At 42.9% G+C, this 18,232-nt stretch overlaps 1 protein-coding gene across 4 annotated transcripts in view; it reads right to left on the bottom strand.

Moving 5' to 3' along the window:
• The window catches only part of unc5ca (unc-5 netrin receptor Ca), a 230,723-nt gene that overhangs the window by 12,849 nt on the left and 199,642 nt on the right, over nucleotides 1–18,232 (bottom strand). For all 4 annotated transcript variants that reach the window (XR_014623084.1, XM_084359379.1, XM_084359380.1 and 1 more), the window contains 6 exons: nucleotides 16,382–16,573; nucleotides 10,312–10,529; nucleotides 8,684–8,819; nucleotides 7,380–7,467; nucleotides 3,992–4,160; nucleotides 334–567 (listed from right to left, as the gene is read on the bottom strand). Coding sequence is in view for 3 of the 4 variants with exons in the window: in XM_084359379.1 (XP_084215505.1) it covers nucleotides 334–567; nucleotides 3,992–4,160; nucleotides 7,380–7,467; nucleotides 8,684–8,819; nucleotides 10,312–10,529; nucleotides 16,382–16,573 (1,037 nt within the window). In the remaining variant the exon portion in view is untranslated. The remainder of the gene's footprint in view (nucleotides 1–333; nucleotides 568–3,991; nucleotides 4,161–7,379; nucleotides 7,468–8,683; nucleotides 8,820–10,311; nucleotides 10,530–16,381; nucleotides 16,574–18,232) is intronic.

The following is an 18,232-nucleotide window of genomic DNA, read 5'->3' as shown; positions in this document are numbered from 1 at the left end:
ATTGCTTGACCCTGTGCTGTTTACTGCTTCTCAGCTCGTTTCCAAAAGATCAGAGGTGGAAAAAAAACTTCTTTTTATGACTCGAGACAATCACTTCTGTTTAAGCTTTAATATGTTTTACTTCAAATGCAAATTACTCGTGAAGAGTTTAAGCATGGGTGGTTTTAGGAGAGAGGAAAAAAACCCACACAGGACTGAAGAATACAACAAAGCACTCATCCTGAAGTATCACACATCTCTGCCGTACTTTCACTGTTGTTCAAGCTTTGGACAAACTTGCTCACGCTGTAGATCCATAGTATGCATATGTGTAAATTAGCTTCAGTATTTTACCTTGAGTGCATCCTGTGTGTCGTCCAGACAGTAGACCCTGATGTGATAGTCCAAAGTTGTGCAGGAGACGGGTCCAAAAACAGCCAGTTTCAGCCTCTTGGCGGCTGCCTTGCAGATTGACTGGCCCACCAGGCAGTAGGTCCCCAGGGTCTCCGTTAAGATGTGACATGCCTCCGAGTCCATCTGCACATAGCAGGGGGTGGTGAAGTTTTCCTCTCCAACGACAACCACATCCTGTGGAAAAACATACGCAGACACACAAAGTCACACACATTTTTTAAACTTTCAGGGCGTCACGCTGGCTGAGAAATACTGTCGTTGAATTTACCATGTGAGCCTGTACTCGAACTGAAGACAGATCCTAGCGTTATTTCAGTCAGACTGACTCCAAAAACAGGTCCTTTTCAGATTACTGCAGCATCATAAGTACATCAGATAAACCACAGCTTTTACTGTGAAACACCTACTGACTCTAATCAACTTTAAAGGGGCAGTATGTAAACATTTAAGTTGAAAATCTTCAAAAATTAAAGATGTGAATATTAAGCAGTTTGGACATCATGCCATCTGGGAAGAGAAATCTACTGAAGCTAACCGACTAGCCCCGGCCCATCCCGGTCCAAAGCCCCTGTGCTAGCAGTGTGAACACTAAAACTCCCCGAGCACCCAGTCTGAACCGCTAGCTGCATGGCTCACTTAGCTAATAGCAGCTACAGTTAGCAGCAGTTAGAGGTTACTCTGGTGACATGCTGCCCACTGACTTGTTGTCAGTATGAATTTGACAAGTGGCCAGATCTTACATATTGCACCTTTAAGAAGATATTTAAAAAAGCAACGGTGTGTGACAACAGTATAAACAACATACTATGATCACCATGGTGATGCTCTCGTGCAAACAGAGATTATTCTACGATTACAACGTGAGCCACAGTCCCCGTTAGCCTTTATTTGTTCGTACAGACTGCTTTTAGTACGACCTGGGCTTTATTTGAGTACTGGCTTTATTTGAGAGTCTGTGGGCATAAAGCCACATTCTGTGTGTTAACAGAACACAACCGGACCTGCATTTGGAGCCATTTTCCACTAACGCAAACAAACCCCTGAATAAGCAGGTTGTGGTCTCGAACTGATGCATTCCCCTCTTGCTATAAATGCGATGCCAGTGCCGATGTGTGTGGAGTTGTGCTAACTGTATAAAAATCACTGCAACAGGAGTTTTAAATCATTTTGCACGGTGGGTCTTTTTAATAAGACGGTAAACAGTGTGTGACTCGTCTTTGTTAGTCTGGTAATTCATCTTAAAAACACAGCTGCTGGATTTTTTTTCCAGTTTGAGTTGAGATTGAAATGTAAATGCAAGTCTGGCCGTACATATGACTCCTGAAAGTAAATCAAGGTGTCCATTAGGAGAATGATAACACTTGTTCAGAGCTGTCGTCTGTGAAGTGTGTCCAATCCCGCTGTGATTATCTGCTGGCTGCTGTTGCTCATATCATTTCTACAGCTCCCTGTCGCAGCCTGAGAGTTATGGTAAATCCATACGGCTCTTCGGGTCGAGCGAGGATGCGCAGGCTCACTGTGTTCTCTTCATGTAGAGGGGGCTGAATCTTCAATTAGCTGTGCACGTACACATGTTAGCGCGCGTGACTGTGAGTAATTGCGAGCACATGGATCCGCCGCACACGCGCCCCGGCTCATGCAAATATTGAGTTTTGAATCGCAGTTCATGCGGAGTTGTGTTCCTGCAGACGAGCGAGTCAAATCAATACAAAGAGGTAGGAAAGCAATACGGTATGAATCTGTTATTACTGGTAATCACAACCGTGGCTGCTCCCCCCTGATGTGAGGGGAATTCAATTACCTTCCTCTCCCTGTTTTGGGGAAAACTTTCTGATGGGAAATGGATGTTCTACTGCAATAAGAGAAAAACAAATCGACTTCCTGATGAAATTCCACTTTTCATTTTTCTCGTCTTTACCCACTCTGCACCCAACCCCTTCTCTCTCTCTCTCTTCCTCAAACACACACACACACACACACACACACACACACACACACACACACACACAGAATCTTATGCATGGCTAATTGTGCAGAGACATTGTGTTGAGCTGTGATAAGCAACAGAAGACAGCATACGGGGGCCTTGTAGACACAGTGATGCTGCAAGACAGCCTTATCACCCACACCCACACACAAGGATACACACACGCACGCACGCGGGCACGCACCAACACACACACACGCGACACGCAGAAACAGACGCAATCACACACACACACACACACACACACACACAAAAGCAGATTGCTGAGGTAGAGACTTCACGCTGAGAGACATGGGAGGAGGGAGGGAGAGACGGAGAGAGGGAAAAAAAGGAGGGATGGAAACATAAGAAGAAAGATGAGAGAAGAGGAGGACGGCAGGGGCATAACAAATTGCTTCTGATAGGAGTCTTCAACCCCCTGCTTGTCTGCTAGCCTGTAGGCACTTTATGTTTACCGGATTTTCTCTTCTCCTCTTTCTTTTTCCTCCCTCCCTTCATGTGTGTGAGCGTAATGTGGACCGTTCCACGGGCCATGATGTATGTGAGCATGTATGTGTGCTGCATGAGTCATAGTGTGTCATGACTTTGGCAGTGACTGTGTGCAGGTGTGTGGCTTCTTTGTGTTTGGACTATTAAGCTGCTGTATGTGTTTGTGTATCTACAGTACGTGCATGATTCTCAGTACAGCTATAATGTCTGATGGTTGCACCGCAAGCTCGGTTAAAAACAGTACACAGTGTTGTTGTAAAAATATTGATATAACGATAGGAATTCCCAATATTCAAAATGGTTTCAATACTCATTTTCTACAGTGACAACAAGCTGGTCCCAGCTGTGCTTTATCAGTCTCCCTTCTCTCAGATAGCGAGCTGACACACTATTTCTGAAGGCCCCGACACACCAGGCCGACGGTCAGCTGTCTGGCACTGGATAACCCACCGTTGGAGGGTTTTTGGCTGATTCGGCATGCAGAATTGGCAACAGCTCATCAGTAAGAGAAATCACTGTGACTGGCCGGGTCAAGTAAGCAGATCAGAGCATTAAAACAGAAACGGACAAAGACAGGGAAAGCCCCTTTAGCCTGTCACTATCAATGAATTCACTCCTTCAGCGCAGTTTCTCTTATTTTTCTACACATTCTCGATTAAAAGCAGCTATATAAGTGAGAGCGGCCTCCATTAAAAGCTGCTGCACAGTTTGTGCGTCAGCAGAGAGGTTTTTCTTCCTTTCACCCGGCTACAGAACGTACAAGCTTGTTGGCCGTCAGCTGCAGTCTTTGCGGTGCGTTCAAGTGCAGCTTTTTGGCCAGGACACAGGAGATGTGAGGCGACGCAACAGTCAGCCTTCGACACGGCTAGTTCTCTGACGACAGTTTGGTGTCTTAAACTCTTAAAGTGTGATATCTAATGACAAGTCCTTCTGAAGGTCTCTGCTCTGAGCCAAGAAAACAACAGTCCTGCCCTCTTCCATCAGCGTATGGATGTGTGTGTGAATGGGTAAATGCTGACTTGTGTTGTAAAGCACTCAAAAGCTACAAAAGCGTTACATAAATACAGTCATTTACATTTACCATTTAATAGTATACACACAAGATACAGTGTGAACACTCACCTCCCACTCCCCCATGGCCAGTTGGTTCTTCAGCTGTATGAGCCAGTCTTCATGGACGTTGTCAGCACAGTGGTGGATGGTGAGGATCACTGGTCTGGTCAGCAGGGCTCCTGGAGGGCCACAGCTCACCACTGGGCTCAGCACCGTCTGGATGTCCTCTACCGGGGGTCTGGAAAAGACAGATAACACCGAGGTGAAATGATTCTCCTGAGAGAAGAGCAACAGGAGGGCTTGCCTTGTTTGGCTACCAACTTGTGTGCAGCTGCAGGAAGCATTATTGATTTCACTACTCGTCTGTGTTCTTTTTTTTATCATAATGTTCACATATGGAAAAACTCAGCTGGCATGATGGAAACGGCAGGTGTGCAGTTAGAGAAGCTTAGTGGAGATGAAAAAAAATCAAGAGAACAAAACAGAGCAGAGCAGCAGAAATTCAATCAGAGGATGATTAGTGGAGTCAGGAGGGCTTCAGCTCCAGTCAGTGGCTCACAGCTCATGGGCAGGAAATAAATGACTGCTGTTCACAGGCTCTCCTGCCTTTTGTCGTAAATTCAAGTGTTGGAACCTCGAGCACTTTGCTGACTAATGTATGTTACGGTGCAACCGCAGAACACCACAGGCTCATCCGCTGCGAATAAGTGTGAGACTACACGTATCAAACGCCATCGGAAATGATCATTTATCAGCCGTCCTTCATTATTAAATTAAAAAGGTAAAACTGCATCCTTAAATGCTAATTAAATATGAAATCACATATGGAAATGGCCGTGCTCTCCTGTGTAATCCATTATCCAGTCATTTTCTTCCCCCGTGCAGCTGAAGATATTTATTGAGCCCATACGGACGGAGGAGATGGATCAAAATTTTTAAAAGCGATTTCTTTTTCTTTTTTTTTTTTAAGCCCACCTCGTGTCAGGGGGGCACTAATCCTTAGCAGTTTTATCGATTCAGCTGCTGGAGCTCATTATCGACTCGCGAAGGGTTCACATGGGGAGGAGAAGCTAACAGATAAAGACAGTATGACTCAAACTGTAACAGTTTGACTTACCTAAGGTAAGCAGGAGGTAGCCCCTCGCAGTGTTTATACATTTTTATCTTCATGTTATGTTTCTTTTATCATACAGATAGAGAACATGGATGTTTTAAAATCACGCATGCGGGAAAACAGACACCAGAGAGTCTTAACGAGCTAAACCACATGACTCCAGCTCACCACGTGTTTCTGAGGAGAGTCAATGTAGCCACGTGATTTTTTTTGCTCGCCAGCCATTGACTGTGATGAAGACAAAGGAGAGGGTGGACTCTTAGAAGTACTGTAGCGCCCTGCAGGGGGTTCAATTCTCATTGACTGCCATTGATTGGAGAGAAGCTAGAACGGATGCATAGGAGAGAACACATTGAACCGAAACTAGGACAAGTGTCCTAAAGCTCAGGGTCTCGTGGACGCTTTGAAGAGTCAGTTCACCCAAATAATTAAAGAGCATGCGTCCTTGATTGGCCCTTTTGGTTTCCAGCCATAAGGATACTTTTGGTTTTATGAGCCCAGAACATGTTGCAGTCGCTCCCCAGTACAGTGAAGGTGCATATAATTCAGTTTGTAGTGCATTTAAGAGAATCCCACACAATGCGTCCTTGTTACACTGGATAATACAGCAGCAGTGGATTGTTACTAAGTACATTTACAGATATGAGGTACTTGTACTTGAGTCTTTTCTTTTCATGCCACTTCCTACTTCAACTACCTCTAGTACAGCTGACAGCGATAAGTGGATTCATCAGTTAGTCAACTGACAGAAAATTAATTGGCAACTATTTTAATAATTGTTTCCAGCACTCAATAATAATCAGATTAATTCATAATTAGAATAATCATTAGTTACATTCTTATTCAAATTAGTGCACAATTGGCTCAGTCTCAACCGACTATAACAGTAAAATCCTGCTTTTACATCGATCCACACATCCTCAGAGGAGTGCATACCTCTGCAAACAGTCCCCTTTAATTCAATCAAGCCTGATCCAATATTGAATTAAACATCTGGAATTTTGTTTGGATCTGCATCAAATTACACTAAATCCTAGATACCAGATTTCATCAAGATCCATGAAGCAGTAATGGGGTCTATTCTGGGTCGAGATCCATCCTCCATCCAAGTTTGTGTTATTGGAGCTTTTACTTCAGTAGAGGATGTGAATACGTGATCCGACTGTTTTAATTGGACCTGATTTCTTCCAAAGAATTCCCCCTATGAAAACATTTGATCGCATTTTCCTAAGATTATTCTGCAAACTAAACCAGTGATTCTTAAAAAAACTGCTGATTTCTTCAACTAAATTGTTTTATTACAATTCACCTCCATTGTAGTAGATACAGAAATGTCAGACGCTATTTGCTTTTTCTATAAATGCTTTAGTTGTATGGGATAAAAAATAGAAAGGGCAGACATTCAGAGCAACAACATGCCCGTAAGATAAACTTATTCCATTGACTGATGTACAAAGCATCGGTACGATGCTGTCTCTGTTGAATAATCTCCCTCTTTCTTGAATGTTAACAGTATGGAAAGAAAAACTATATATATATATATTAACCTTCAACGTTCAAAGAGTACTGACAAACATCTGCATCAATGACATTTGTTCACAAAACAGCTGGAATACAGAAATGTTCTGCCTTTTCTCTCGTGTCCCACACTCATGCACAGGGTTTGGGAGTAAAGGATTAGAGTACATGTAACAGGATTACTGTAATCCTAAAAATAACCACTAATCTGTTAGTTACTGTGGAAACAGCGATCTCTTTGCATATGCTGTCAAAAGCTTGGTGTTTGTTTTTTGGATATATGGCACGGCATTAACTGATAAAAGAAATCTGGTGGTCACACAGCAGTTTAGAAAAATGTGTGTCAGGAGTAATAACACTATTCTAAAATTTGTACAAAAACTGATTACGTATGTTAATTATGTGGATTACTGCACAGATTATAATGTTAAGTAGTAATAATTAATGTGTGAAATACTTTGTTATAATCTCCTCTTTTCAGCTATCTAGGAATATTAATTCTGGCACTAATACGACACTGTGGTATTAACTGACCTCTGCTGAATGAATCATCAAAAGGAGGTGTGCATAAACACTAAAAATAAAAAAGAAATGACTCATTCCTTGCTGTGCATCCTGAGCCTATGTCACACTGTGAAAGCCTCCCCACGCAACCATACAAAACAGGTCTGAGGAGCCACTGAAAGAGAAGTACGGGCGAAGAAAAACAAAGAAACGTGGAGAACGCGGAGGGAGATGGTAAAATGGGGACAACAGGGAACAACACAGAGAGGGAAAAGAGCCACAGAGAGAAATAACTGATGGAAAGAAAGAGACAAAACTTACCTCAAGCTGTCCTTCCTGTGCACGGTCACATACATCTCATACACCCGACCCTGAGGAACAGCGCCCGCTGGAACCAACAGGCTCACGCCTGCAGGAGGGAGGACAGGGGAGGCGAGGATGGATGGAGGCAGAAATAATGAGATTCATCACTGGATTTATTAATTTCACCGTGCACAACTGAATTATTTATCATTATGATTAATTATTGAATAATCATTTTTTAAGGGCAACCCATGTAAAACTTTCTCTTAAATACATCAAGCGAATTGCGCTGCGGCGTTTGATAGCTTCCGAGAGCTGCTTCCTATCAGCAGGTACGCTATTCATTATTTTTTGCCTACTGCTTTTAAATCCCAACGTAAGTCTACTGAAAGTTTGTCCTTTTTAAACTAGAGGGCCGGAGAATATCCCAAGGCTTTTTTTTGTGGTGCGTTGACTGTTTAGCAGCACTGGTTTTTAGTGCAGAAAATAGATTTGACCTTCTTCACGCAATGTAATAATCGTGTAATGTCTGATCATATGTTGATGTAATCGTCATAAAAAAGGGATTCTTCAATCTTCACACCTTTTTTTTAAACATCACAAGAAAGCCTTGTGTAATCAACCCAATATGGAAGACCATATGCTGGAGTGTTGAGACAGAAAGCACGACAGAAATCGCACAGCCCTCTGAACTGTCTGTGTGTTCTGTCTGATCCACTGATTTTATATAAAGATCATGGGTATGAGGGGAAATCTTGATACGGCATCAGAGGAAGAGCCAGTTTACTCCTATCACAGCTGCTCAGTGGGGCATGAAGCCAGAAAAGTTTGACTGCCTTGGTGTAAATTTCCAGAAAGCTTCCACATCCTCGTGTGGCTAATTTCCAGTTTAGCCCTCTGCTAACTTGATTATAAAATAATTCAACCGTGTGGCTCCTCTATCCTTTCCAAAATGTATCCGACTGAATGTGATTGTGACACAGATCATTTTGCAGGGGCTGTGAGGCTAAAAAAAAATGTTTTACAGCGTTTTACAGCTGCTTCTTTCACAATGTAAGTTCTGGGATAACGTCTTTTGGACCAGTGAGCATCACCTGATGCTGTAATCAAACAGTTTGGCTGTTATGTTAAAATGACCACAGAGCCCAGCGTTATTCCTGAAAACTGGAGCCAAAACATCTTGCTCGCCCCCTGGTGGCTGGCTGTAGGGCTCAAATCTCAAAAGTACATATCGATCTTTATATGAAATCATGGCTGGTCACTGCATTAGCACCAATAACCAGATTGATGATGAGCTGTAAAGCATGTGTAAGAAGGTTTACCAGAGTTGGGTACGATGAGGTGTCCTCCCTGGTTGTTGAAGGAGCCATGAGCGGTGCAGGAGGGGTCCCGTGTTCGGGCCAAGCTCTGGTTGCGAAGGTTCATAGTATCGCTGTTATCCAACAGAGACTGAGTTACCTAGGAATGAAAAGTTTGAAAAAAAAAATTGAAGCTGTTTGGATCAACCCAACTCTATTAAATGGTAAAAAAAGGTTATTAAATGCCTCCTTGGGCTGTGCAATGCCATAACTGTTGCATTCAACTCAATAAAATCTCACTTTTTTTTACATTAATCCCATTGCACCTCTGTGACATTTATGGTATTCACAACACTTGTGGCAAAGAATGTGAAAAATCCTGTAATATAAATGTATTATAATGACTTTATACAGGAGATTAAAAACTGTTTCCAACAGTGTGAGAAGTTATTTAGCGTGAGCCTTGAATGCATCGTAGCATTATAATCGAGTGTCTTAACGTTAGCGTGCCGTTTTCCCTATGAGAACCTTTGTGTAGCGTACCGTTCTGCATAAAGCAAGCGGCACCTATGCTCTGTGGAGACTGAAAGCAATGAACATTTGCGTGTGCAGAAAATCAATGTGGCGTGGTTTGAAGGACAAAACCCATCTGAAAGAGCGGATGTCAAGTGCTGTACAAAATGTATTCTAATGAAACCAAAAGTTCATGGAGGTCTAGAGTTTTGTTTTTTTTGCAAGGCCAATCTCCGGTTGTGTGGGTCACTGCAGTTTTGTTTGCCTGGCTGATTATCTGTTAATGTTCCCTTTTCTACAAGAGTTTTGCTGCATTAATCATTATGTTTTGTTTTTTTTCCTGATGATTTCTTGGTAACCACTGACTAAAATGCCATAGGGAGTATCTGCATCTGCCTGGGAGCGCTGCCATAGGGCTGAGCTGGCAGTCTGTGGGAAGAGGGAGGTTTTACAGTATGAAACCTATGAAACCACCTTAGGGTAAAGTGGTAAAATATGACCTGCTTTGCATTTCCTTGTCGAATCGTCCACTGTGAGATGCAAAATACGGACTTAACATTCAGCAGTTTACTCCCACGTCACACAAAGCTGACAAGAACGAGCTTCAGTGTGTTAGAAACAGACACCGGGGGAGAAACGAAAAACAAAAAAACAAAAAAAGATCCTCAAATTAGAGAGGCAAGGTCAGTCATTAGATGCAGTGGAGGCTCAAAAGGCCACAATTAGAAAAAAAACAGCATATTAACAGAAGAAATCTTGAAAAACTGATCTGAAGCTGCTCAAAGATAGGGAGTTCAGCTGTCACGCTGCCTCAGGACAGGTTCTCAGTGATGAAACCGAGTGGTTTCATCTGTATTTGTGACAACTGACTCTGGTATGCATGCCATGTAGTTGACAGAGCAGAGGGAGGAAACTGGGGCACTGAGCTGCGTGTATACTAATGGTGTTTGGTTTTGTGTTTATGTGACTGGGAATACATAGCTGCCGTGTTTCAGTGCTACTCACAATGCTTCCGCAGTGTGGCCTCACTTCAGGAGGAGTGATTTCAAAATGTGTCCATACAGAATATTTTAAAGCAAAAGCATCAACGTGAGTGAAAGATGCAGACATTAGATTGAGCGATGCCTTCATCGTGTTACCTTAGGAGACAGTTTGGATGTGAAGTCCCCTCCGAGGTCGTCCTGTGGCGTGACCAGACCGGAGGAGTTGTAGACTTTGATCTTCAGGTTGGGAAGAGGATCGAGGAGAGGAGAGTTGGTCATCGGGATTTTATCTGAAACATCGTGGAGGGCGTACACCGGGCCACGATACATGGCAGCTGCATTTGTCAAGTCGGGAGGAGCTGTCAGTAGATCGGCTAGAGAGAAACAAAGGAGAAGGAAATTGATGAGAGAAAATGCAACACGACCACAACAAGTGAGACAGTGAAGGAAGAAAATAAGGGTAAAGGGAGATATAATCAACCCCGCAAACTGCAACACCTCGCTGCAGCGTGGGACAAATGTTGGGAACTTGGCAGGAATAAGGGGAGCAAGACGAGAGCAGGCCAGGCTGCTGATAAGGTATCAGTGTGTGTATGATACACTGCAGTACACAGGGGCATGACCTGGATCAAGGACCAGTCATAACTGCTGCACACAGAGAAAGAGACAGGATTTCATGGCGACGCTTTGGACTTCATCTCAGAAAATGACCGGTTGAATTGAACAGGATCGTATTTAAATGTGTACGTTACCGAAACAAACTGGGTTTGTTCAAAGCTGCCCTTATTTCACACTACATAATGACAGAGCGGCAAAGCTTCACGTCATCCTTTAAGCTCTTCAAAATGTTGTCAGCGAGTCTGACTTCACCCACACATCCAAAGACGCTGTCACACTTTAATCACATCACAGTCTATTTTTAAAACTCTCACTGTGTCACACTTTAAAACAGACAGACAAAACCTGCCGTGCACATTTACCACTAAACATGACGACGTCAATTGACTATTACAATCGCTAAGGCTGACGGACCCTTTTCAAGGCAGACATTTTGAAGTGTGAAAGCAGGAGCGGCACAGGTGGAACGTTAATGATGGGCTGCATTCCATTTAGGTGGGCTAGCTCCAGGCCTCTGGACATGGGCTTACTGGGACATTTAATAGAATGGAGCCGTGGTTAATGTCATTGGTCACACCTGTGCTTTTCAAGTAAAAATGTCTGCCATGAAAAGGGTCTATTGGAACACATTCTGTTGTACTGTCTGAGATACAGCCTCGCAGCAGTTTGGTAGTTGTTGATGTGAATATTTTGTATATTCAGAACAGAACAAACAAGAACATATACAGTATACTGACGTGCAATATTCAAACGTCAATCTTAAAATAATTAGGCGACCCAAATTCATAGCTACATTTTTTAATGTACTATTAGAAGCTAAAGCAAGAATATATAACTTTAAAAGACAGCAGAAAACAGCAGATCCAGATTACCTTTAGTCAGTGGCTAAAAACCTTCATGTGTATCAGTTACACACTAAAATGTAGAGTAACAGAAGCACAAGTGTCCAAAGCCATTAAGTCAGTCAATTATCTCAGCATCTGTCCAAAGACCGAATGAGGCTTAAGCAGAAAAAAACAAAAAACAAAAAAATTGTAAAATGAAGAGAATTGTGTCATGTCTTCTCTTGAGTTATATATTCTAGCTTCAACCATGTTATCTATGACATATTTCCTGAATTTTCTGGTGGAGTCTGCTGGGTGTTTTACGCTTCTTTCTCTCGAGTTGTCACAGCTGATGCAAATGTTAAAAAACACCTTTCATGTATTGCAAGTAAACACTCAAGCGCCCCCACTTATACACACACATACAAGTGCTGACATAAATAAAAACACATCTGCAACGTGGAACATGAGCACTACATGCGTCTTGCATACCAATAACACTTTTAGCTGTACACTGTACTGTACACGCTCACAAACATACACATACCGGAGTTTATGGGAATTGTATCACGTCTCTGGGGATGGGTAGGTGAGTCTCTCGGAGATTACCTTCATGGAAGGTTAGTGTAAGCCAGGGGGCAACAGGAAAATGTTGATTGCTAATAAGCACAGTATGCTAATTCATGTGCATTCAATATTCAAGGACTGCTTACAGTATGTTGACTTAAGCTATAAAACTCAGCTATGTCCTTCTACCTCCACTTTTTGACACATTCACACACAATCTTACTGTATGAAACACAGTAGTGGGTGTAAGGAGGTGTCAGGAAGTTCTCACATACATGGGTTTGTCTGTTGGTTGGTTTGTCGGCAGGATTGAACAAAAACTACTGGAAGTATCTCTACGAAACTTGGATGGAGGATGGGTCTCGGCCCACAATAGACCCTATTCACTTTTGGCTTCGATCCGGACATAGGTTTGTTTGTTGGTTGGTTTGTCGGCAGGATTGATCAAAAACTACTGAAAGTACCTCTATGAAACTTAGATGGAGGACGGGTCTCGGCCCACAACAGACCCTGTTCACTTTTGGTGTCGATCCAGATATCGTTTCCGATATTTTCCCTAATTTCTCAGGGAATAATTGCATGGATCTTGATAAAAGAATCAGGCTTATTTAGTTGGCTGTTATCTATGAGTGAGTACAATCTGATATAGATCCTAGATCAGGTGTGCTTAAATGATATGGTCAAGCAGTTATAGGTGGTTTGAGATTTAGAGTAGATTCAGGGCTATCAAGTTTGATATTGGTTTGGGCTTGATTGAATTAAAGGGGGCTGCTGGGACCTGGCGGAGGCATGCGCTCTACTGAGTACCATTCTAGCTCATAATACTTCACTTTGTTCCATCTACCAGGATGTTCGCCTCACTTCCTAATAGGTAATTGGAAAGATGCAGCAGCCGAGCGCCACTGATTGAAATAACAATACATTTGGGAATATCAACAAACAGTTAATGGGGATTTACTTTACCAGAGTGAATCAAGATAATGTGCTCCAAGACGACACGCTCAGTCACTCTTGTAGCTAGTTTTTCTGAGTTACGTATTTTCCCCACAAGCCTTTTCAATACAACACAACTTACTCTGAAGGGCAGAGTGCACTGGACCTCTACATAAACAACTCCCTCGCATTAAAAAATCCCAACAAATATCCAAGATTTTTAATTGGGATCGGGATCACAGGAAGGCCGGTTACCTACTGAGAACAATTCCAGATTTTTCTCGCACCAGGCCATCTTTTTTTTGGCCGTGGAGCTCGAAATCCTGTCGTTTCCTTCACAAGCCCATCCATTCTAATTTTAAAATCCCTCATTATCACCCCCCCGCCACCTCCACCTACACCACACACACATCTGTCACCTATCACTCTCTTCCTCTCTCTATCACCAGGCTGTTTACCCTTAAAGCCAGCGGGTATTCCTGCCAAATCATCCCTGCTGAAATTTAATTAACAACTAACAGAAAGCCAGAGAAAGAGAGAGAGAGAGGGAGAGAGAGAGGGAGAGGGAGAGAGGGAGAGAGAGGGGCAGGGGGGTGTGGGGCATAATGCTTCATTAATAGTAATCGGAGATGGTCCCTCAAGGCAGAGTGACAAGCATCCTAATTCCTTACTGATAAAATGTCACCCGCTCATGCAAAGGCATTCACCCTCGTATACAAACACATGGGCACACACATACACACACACTATCATCTTTGCTTGCTGTTTACCAATTTGCATCCTTTCCGACCTCACTTTCCTGTTTTTTTTTACTGTAAACAGTGACTTGAATTTTAATCATCCACCCACATCAGGCAACAGTATTTAAGCATCCTGTAAAAAGATGTTTCAAGGTGTACAGAATCAAAACACAAAATCTGTGTAGATGTAACCCCCTCTCTAAAATGCCATTTCCTGTTGACCAAATGCAGGATATCAAGGGGAGCTGCAACAATTGATCAACTGAATTAGTTGCCAACTATTTCAGCAATTGATTAAATGTGACGTTTTAAACAGACAGCATGTACTGTATCTCTGGTGCGCACTGAATCGAACGAGAGTTGTCCTGAAACACCTGGTGTGCGGTGTTGCTCACCAACGTTAGCTTACGGTTAATGTGCAGGAAAGTAAACGGTCTGTTCGGGGCAGATAAACACTGCATGAGTAACGCAAATAAACACAAATGTTCCTGCCGTCAAACTCGCTTCACTGTTGATGTACACACCATTAAACAACCACCGCTGTCTGACGTGACTCAAACACAATTGTTAAAATTTTTAAGTTTTATTTACGTAAGGTTCGCAGACTTCCCCATCCCGAAAGTGGCGGCAGGTGGCCACGTGAGGCGCACCGTTACCGTGAGTAAACTCGTGATTTTCTCTGAGTTTGAACATTGTTGGAAACATTTACTTACTGCAAGTACACGCCTCAAAATATACAATAAAGGTTAGTAATAATAATGGTGAGTTGGAGGCCTTCTATTCTGGGTTTGTCATCAACTATTTAAAGCCATCTAAATTACAGTATTTAATCCAAATCTGTGGGAGTGTATGACTACATATCCGTTTTCTTATGTGCCCACTGGCTGCATGGATGCACTCCGAGCATTTCATTTTCAGATTTTAAGCCAACTGATATTTGTCATCGATTTGACAAATAGAGAGTCTTACGGGAAAAGTCACGAGTTCACGGCGTCTGTGGATTGACACCTGACTCATCCACATTCCCTATCCAATCTCATTTCCAGTAAGCTATTGAATTCATGGACCCAGGTGTGCTGCGTGCTTCTTCTTGTCCACTTTGTTTGCCGAAGACAGAAAGGAAGGAACGGCAACACAGACAGAAGAGAGTGAGAGACGGCTCCACTTTAACAGGAAGACGAACAGGGAGGGAGCGGAGTCACTGTGATGGAACAGACGGAGACACGGCGAGGGGAAAGACAGAGACACAGAGACGGAGACGAAGAGGGGAGGATGCTGATAAACAGGAAACGTGATTGACCTGAATGTGCAGATGGGGAAGGGAGAGAAAGAGCGAGCGAGACGGGGAATGACAGAGAGAGACTCCTTGATGGAAGAGAGTGGTCTCCGGCAGAGACAGAGATGAATCTAGACCAGCAAAGACTGACAGCCGGAGGCCGAGGATGGGACTAAATGATGGGAGCATCAAAGACTCCACGCAGACGGAGCAGATCCCGTTAGAGGCATGGTCACATCTGATATTCTGCATCCACCTATCAATCTATATGGAGAGTACGTCCATTTATCTCTCCATTTACCTGTTTATTTGTCATTCTGAATGTTACGTTACGAATTTACTGTAGGAGGCCTCTCTTTGAGTGACAAGGTAGCCGCTTACTGTCAAGTACCCCCCTTAACAGTAAGTGTCCCACCAGCCTGAGGAGTCCCTGTCAGTGCTGGGGTTGCTGTGTTGTTGCAGACTGTACTCTGACCTTCCTGGACGTCCTCCATGGAGCATCTAGGTGGCTATATGAACTCCTGAATGACAAACCCCCACATCTCGCTCCCATACTCCATGATAAAATACCATTTAAAAAGGAGGAGGAGTAGAAAGAAAGATATTACATGTGCTACTTAATTGTAATTGTGTGACTTTATTATACTGCTTATAATGCTATTGTATCTTGTAAGTAGGTATTTCTTGCTCATTTCATCCAACTCACAAGCAGACAGGACCGCCTCTTTGTGGAGTTCTGTGTGCCGATTGGATAAAGTGGGAAGGGATACCAGAAAATGTATTTTCTCCTTTACTGCATGAGCAGGTGGAGGTGTAACATGGGTTACTGACCGAACATGGAATGTAGAGCTATTTTAAAGTTATTTTAATAAAAGAACATTTTAAAAAATAATGCTTAAAGCAGCTTTAACACCCCCTGAACATCCTCCACTGGTTCAACTTCTCACCTTTGTGCAATGACGATCACGAGTAAATGGCAAATGGACTTATATAGTGCTTTTCTGGTTTTCTGACCACTCAAAGCACTTTATAGCTCTTGCCACAGTCTGCCACAGTCACACAGACATTCATACACGGATGCAAGGTGCCCATCAGAAGAGATACAGCACTTCTTGAAACATGTGGTCCATCAGTCCAACAGCAACAAGTACATCAGGAGACGGTGACATCACTGCTGGGTGTGGTTACAGGTAAACTTTCAACCAGAGAGGGCAGCGGTACACTGCCTTTCAGCCGGATGTAAAGTTAGTCTTAAAATCAAGCCATACCTGATCTGGCTGTTTTGATGTTGACAGACTGGAAGCCCCCATTTAGCGCCGAGGTGTCGATGATGTCTGAGTCGAAGTCGCGGTGCGTCTTGCGGTAGACGAAGAGCGCCACGATGACCGAGATGACCAGGCACATAATCACCGCGATGACAATGCCCACGTAGAGCGCCACATCATCTGTACTCGGAGCAGCTGGAGGGGACACAAACAGGAGGAGAGACACAAATAACAGACGGATATTATTCAGCATGAAGCAAAAGATCTGCTTAAGACGAAGAGATGTGTGTCAGAAAGAAAAGTGGCAATAAACAGCAACAACAATGATAATTCTTTGTTTCAGACTAGATGAAATGTTTTGCGGGCTTCAAATGAAATCAATATGGCTCTCTTTCATTCTTAATATGTGTCTGACAATTTCTCTTTTACCTCAGACCAACCATAAGACAATCTCTATAGGTTTCATTTCAAATGAAACCTTCAAATAGCCCTCCAGCTTGTGTAATATGATCATTTGTCTAGACAGAGGTAGAGAGACACAGAGACACCTTTCATAAAAAATAAAAAAAGAACGGCACCAACTCTTTAAACTTAATAAGGCTGTTAATTATTTTACAAGGGTCCTAACATCCTTTTTCAATCTGGCAGAGGCTTTAATGGCGTTTCAGCGAGAACAACAGTGGAATTGTCATTCACAATCCATATTTTAAAGCTGAGGAAGGGGACTAAGAAAACGTTAACCGATGGGTGACGCGGGTGGTAAAAAGGTTCAAGCCACACTGAAGAAACGAGGAAGGGAGCGAGGAGAGGAATGACGAGGAAGTGAAAGGAGGGGAGGTGGAGAGAGAAAAGAGGGAAACACAAACAGATGAGGAGTGAATACAAAAGAAGAGAGAGGAAAGGAGGAGATGGGAGGAAATAAAGAGAAAAGAAAGCAGGGAAGATGAAAGGAAACAAGGACGCAGTGAGTCGAGAGAGGAGAGTAAAGAAGTGATAACAACACAGAAGAGGAAAACAGGGCGAAGCAAAAAGCAATACACTTGAACTTCAAAGTGAGCAAAACAAACAAGTCTACATATTTAACATGAAAGCGCCTGTGAAACTTCCCAGAGTAGTCTCTCTCACTTAAAGCGCTCCTTGTATAATCATGTCCTCTCTAGCTAGTAGGAGGGGATTTGTCTGCAGCTATTAAGGAGAAGACAGAAAAGTATAGGAATGCTCCCTCTTAATCCGCCCTTAAAGTTGAGAGGCAGATAACAGGCTTTTAGCTACAAACAGCCTGAGTCATTCGCTACAGGATTTGCTGTTGTCGCATCGGAAACAAGTTCAGAAAGCACGAACTTGATTATGCATGAAAGGATCCTTTGATGCGGCACACAAACGCTCACATATGCACAAGCATGACCCACGCAGCACACACATTCACACAGGAGAGGTCAGTCCTGATGGTGTTAGTTACTCTTTTACCACTTGAGGGAGCCATGAGCCGCTTTCTCGTGTCTCTGGGGAGCCGAGCACATGAGGGCCAAACATGCTCCTCATAATGAAGCCTCACGCTGTGATGTACCAAATGTCTCCGGACACTTCGTCCAAGAAGCAGGAAAATGTTGCTTATTGCCAAGTCCTTGTGAAAGCAATGTTTGACTAATGTCTGGAAATGCAAATATGTGCAAAATAAATTCATTCATTCGTTCATTGTGATGTTGCTTGAAGCACTACAATAAGTACACTTACACAAGTACTCAAGTATTTACAATTTTGAGGTACTCGTACTTTTTGTGAGTCTTTACCAGTGTTTTAAAACGTACTCAAAAGTCATACTTAAGTAAAAATAAAGATATTATGTTAAAAATA

This window comes from Pagrus pagrus (assembly GCF_965226575.1).
Source record: "Pagrus pagrus genome assembly, chromosome: 8".
Classification (NCBI taxonomy): domain Eukaryota; kingdom Metazoa; phylum Chordata; class Actinopteri; order Spariformes; family Sparidae; genus Pagrus; species Pagrus pagrus.
The sequence above is the reverse complement of the archived record's forward strand: the minus strand, read 5'-3'. Positions and strand labels throughout refer to the sequence as shown.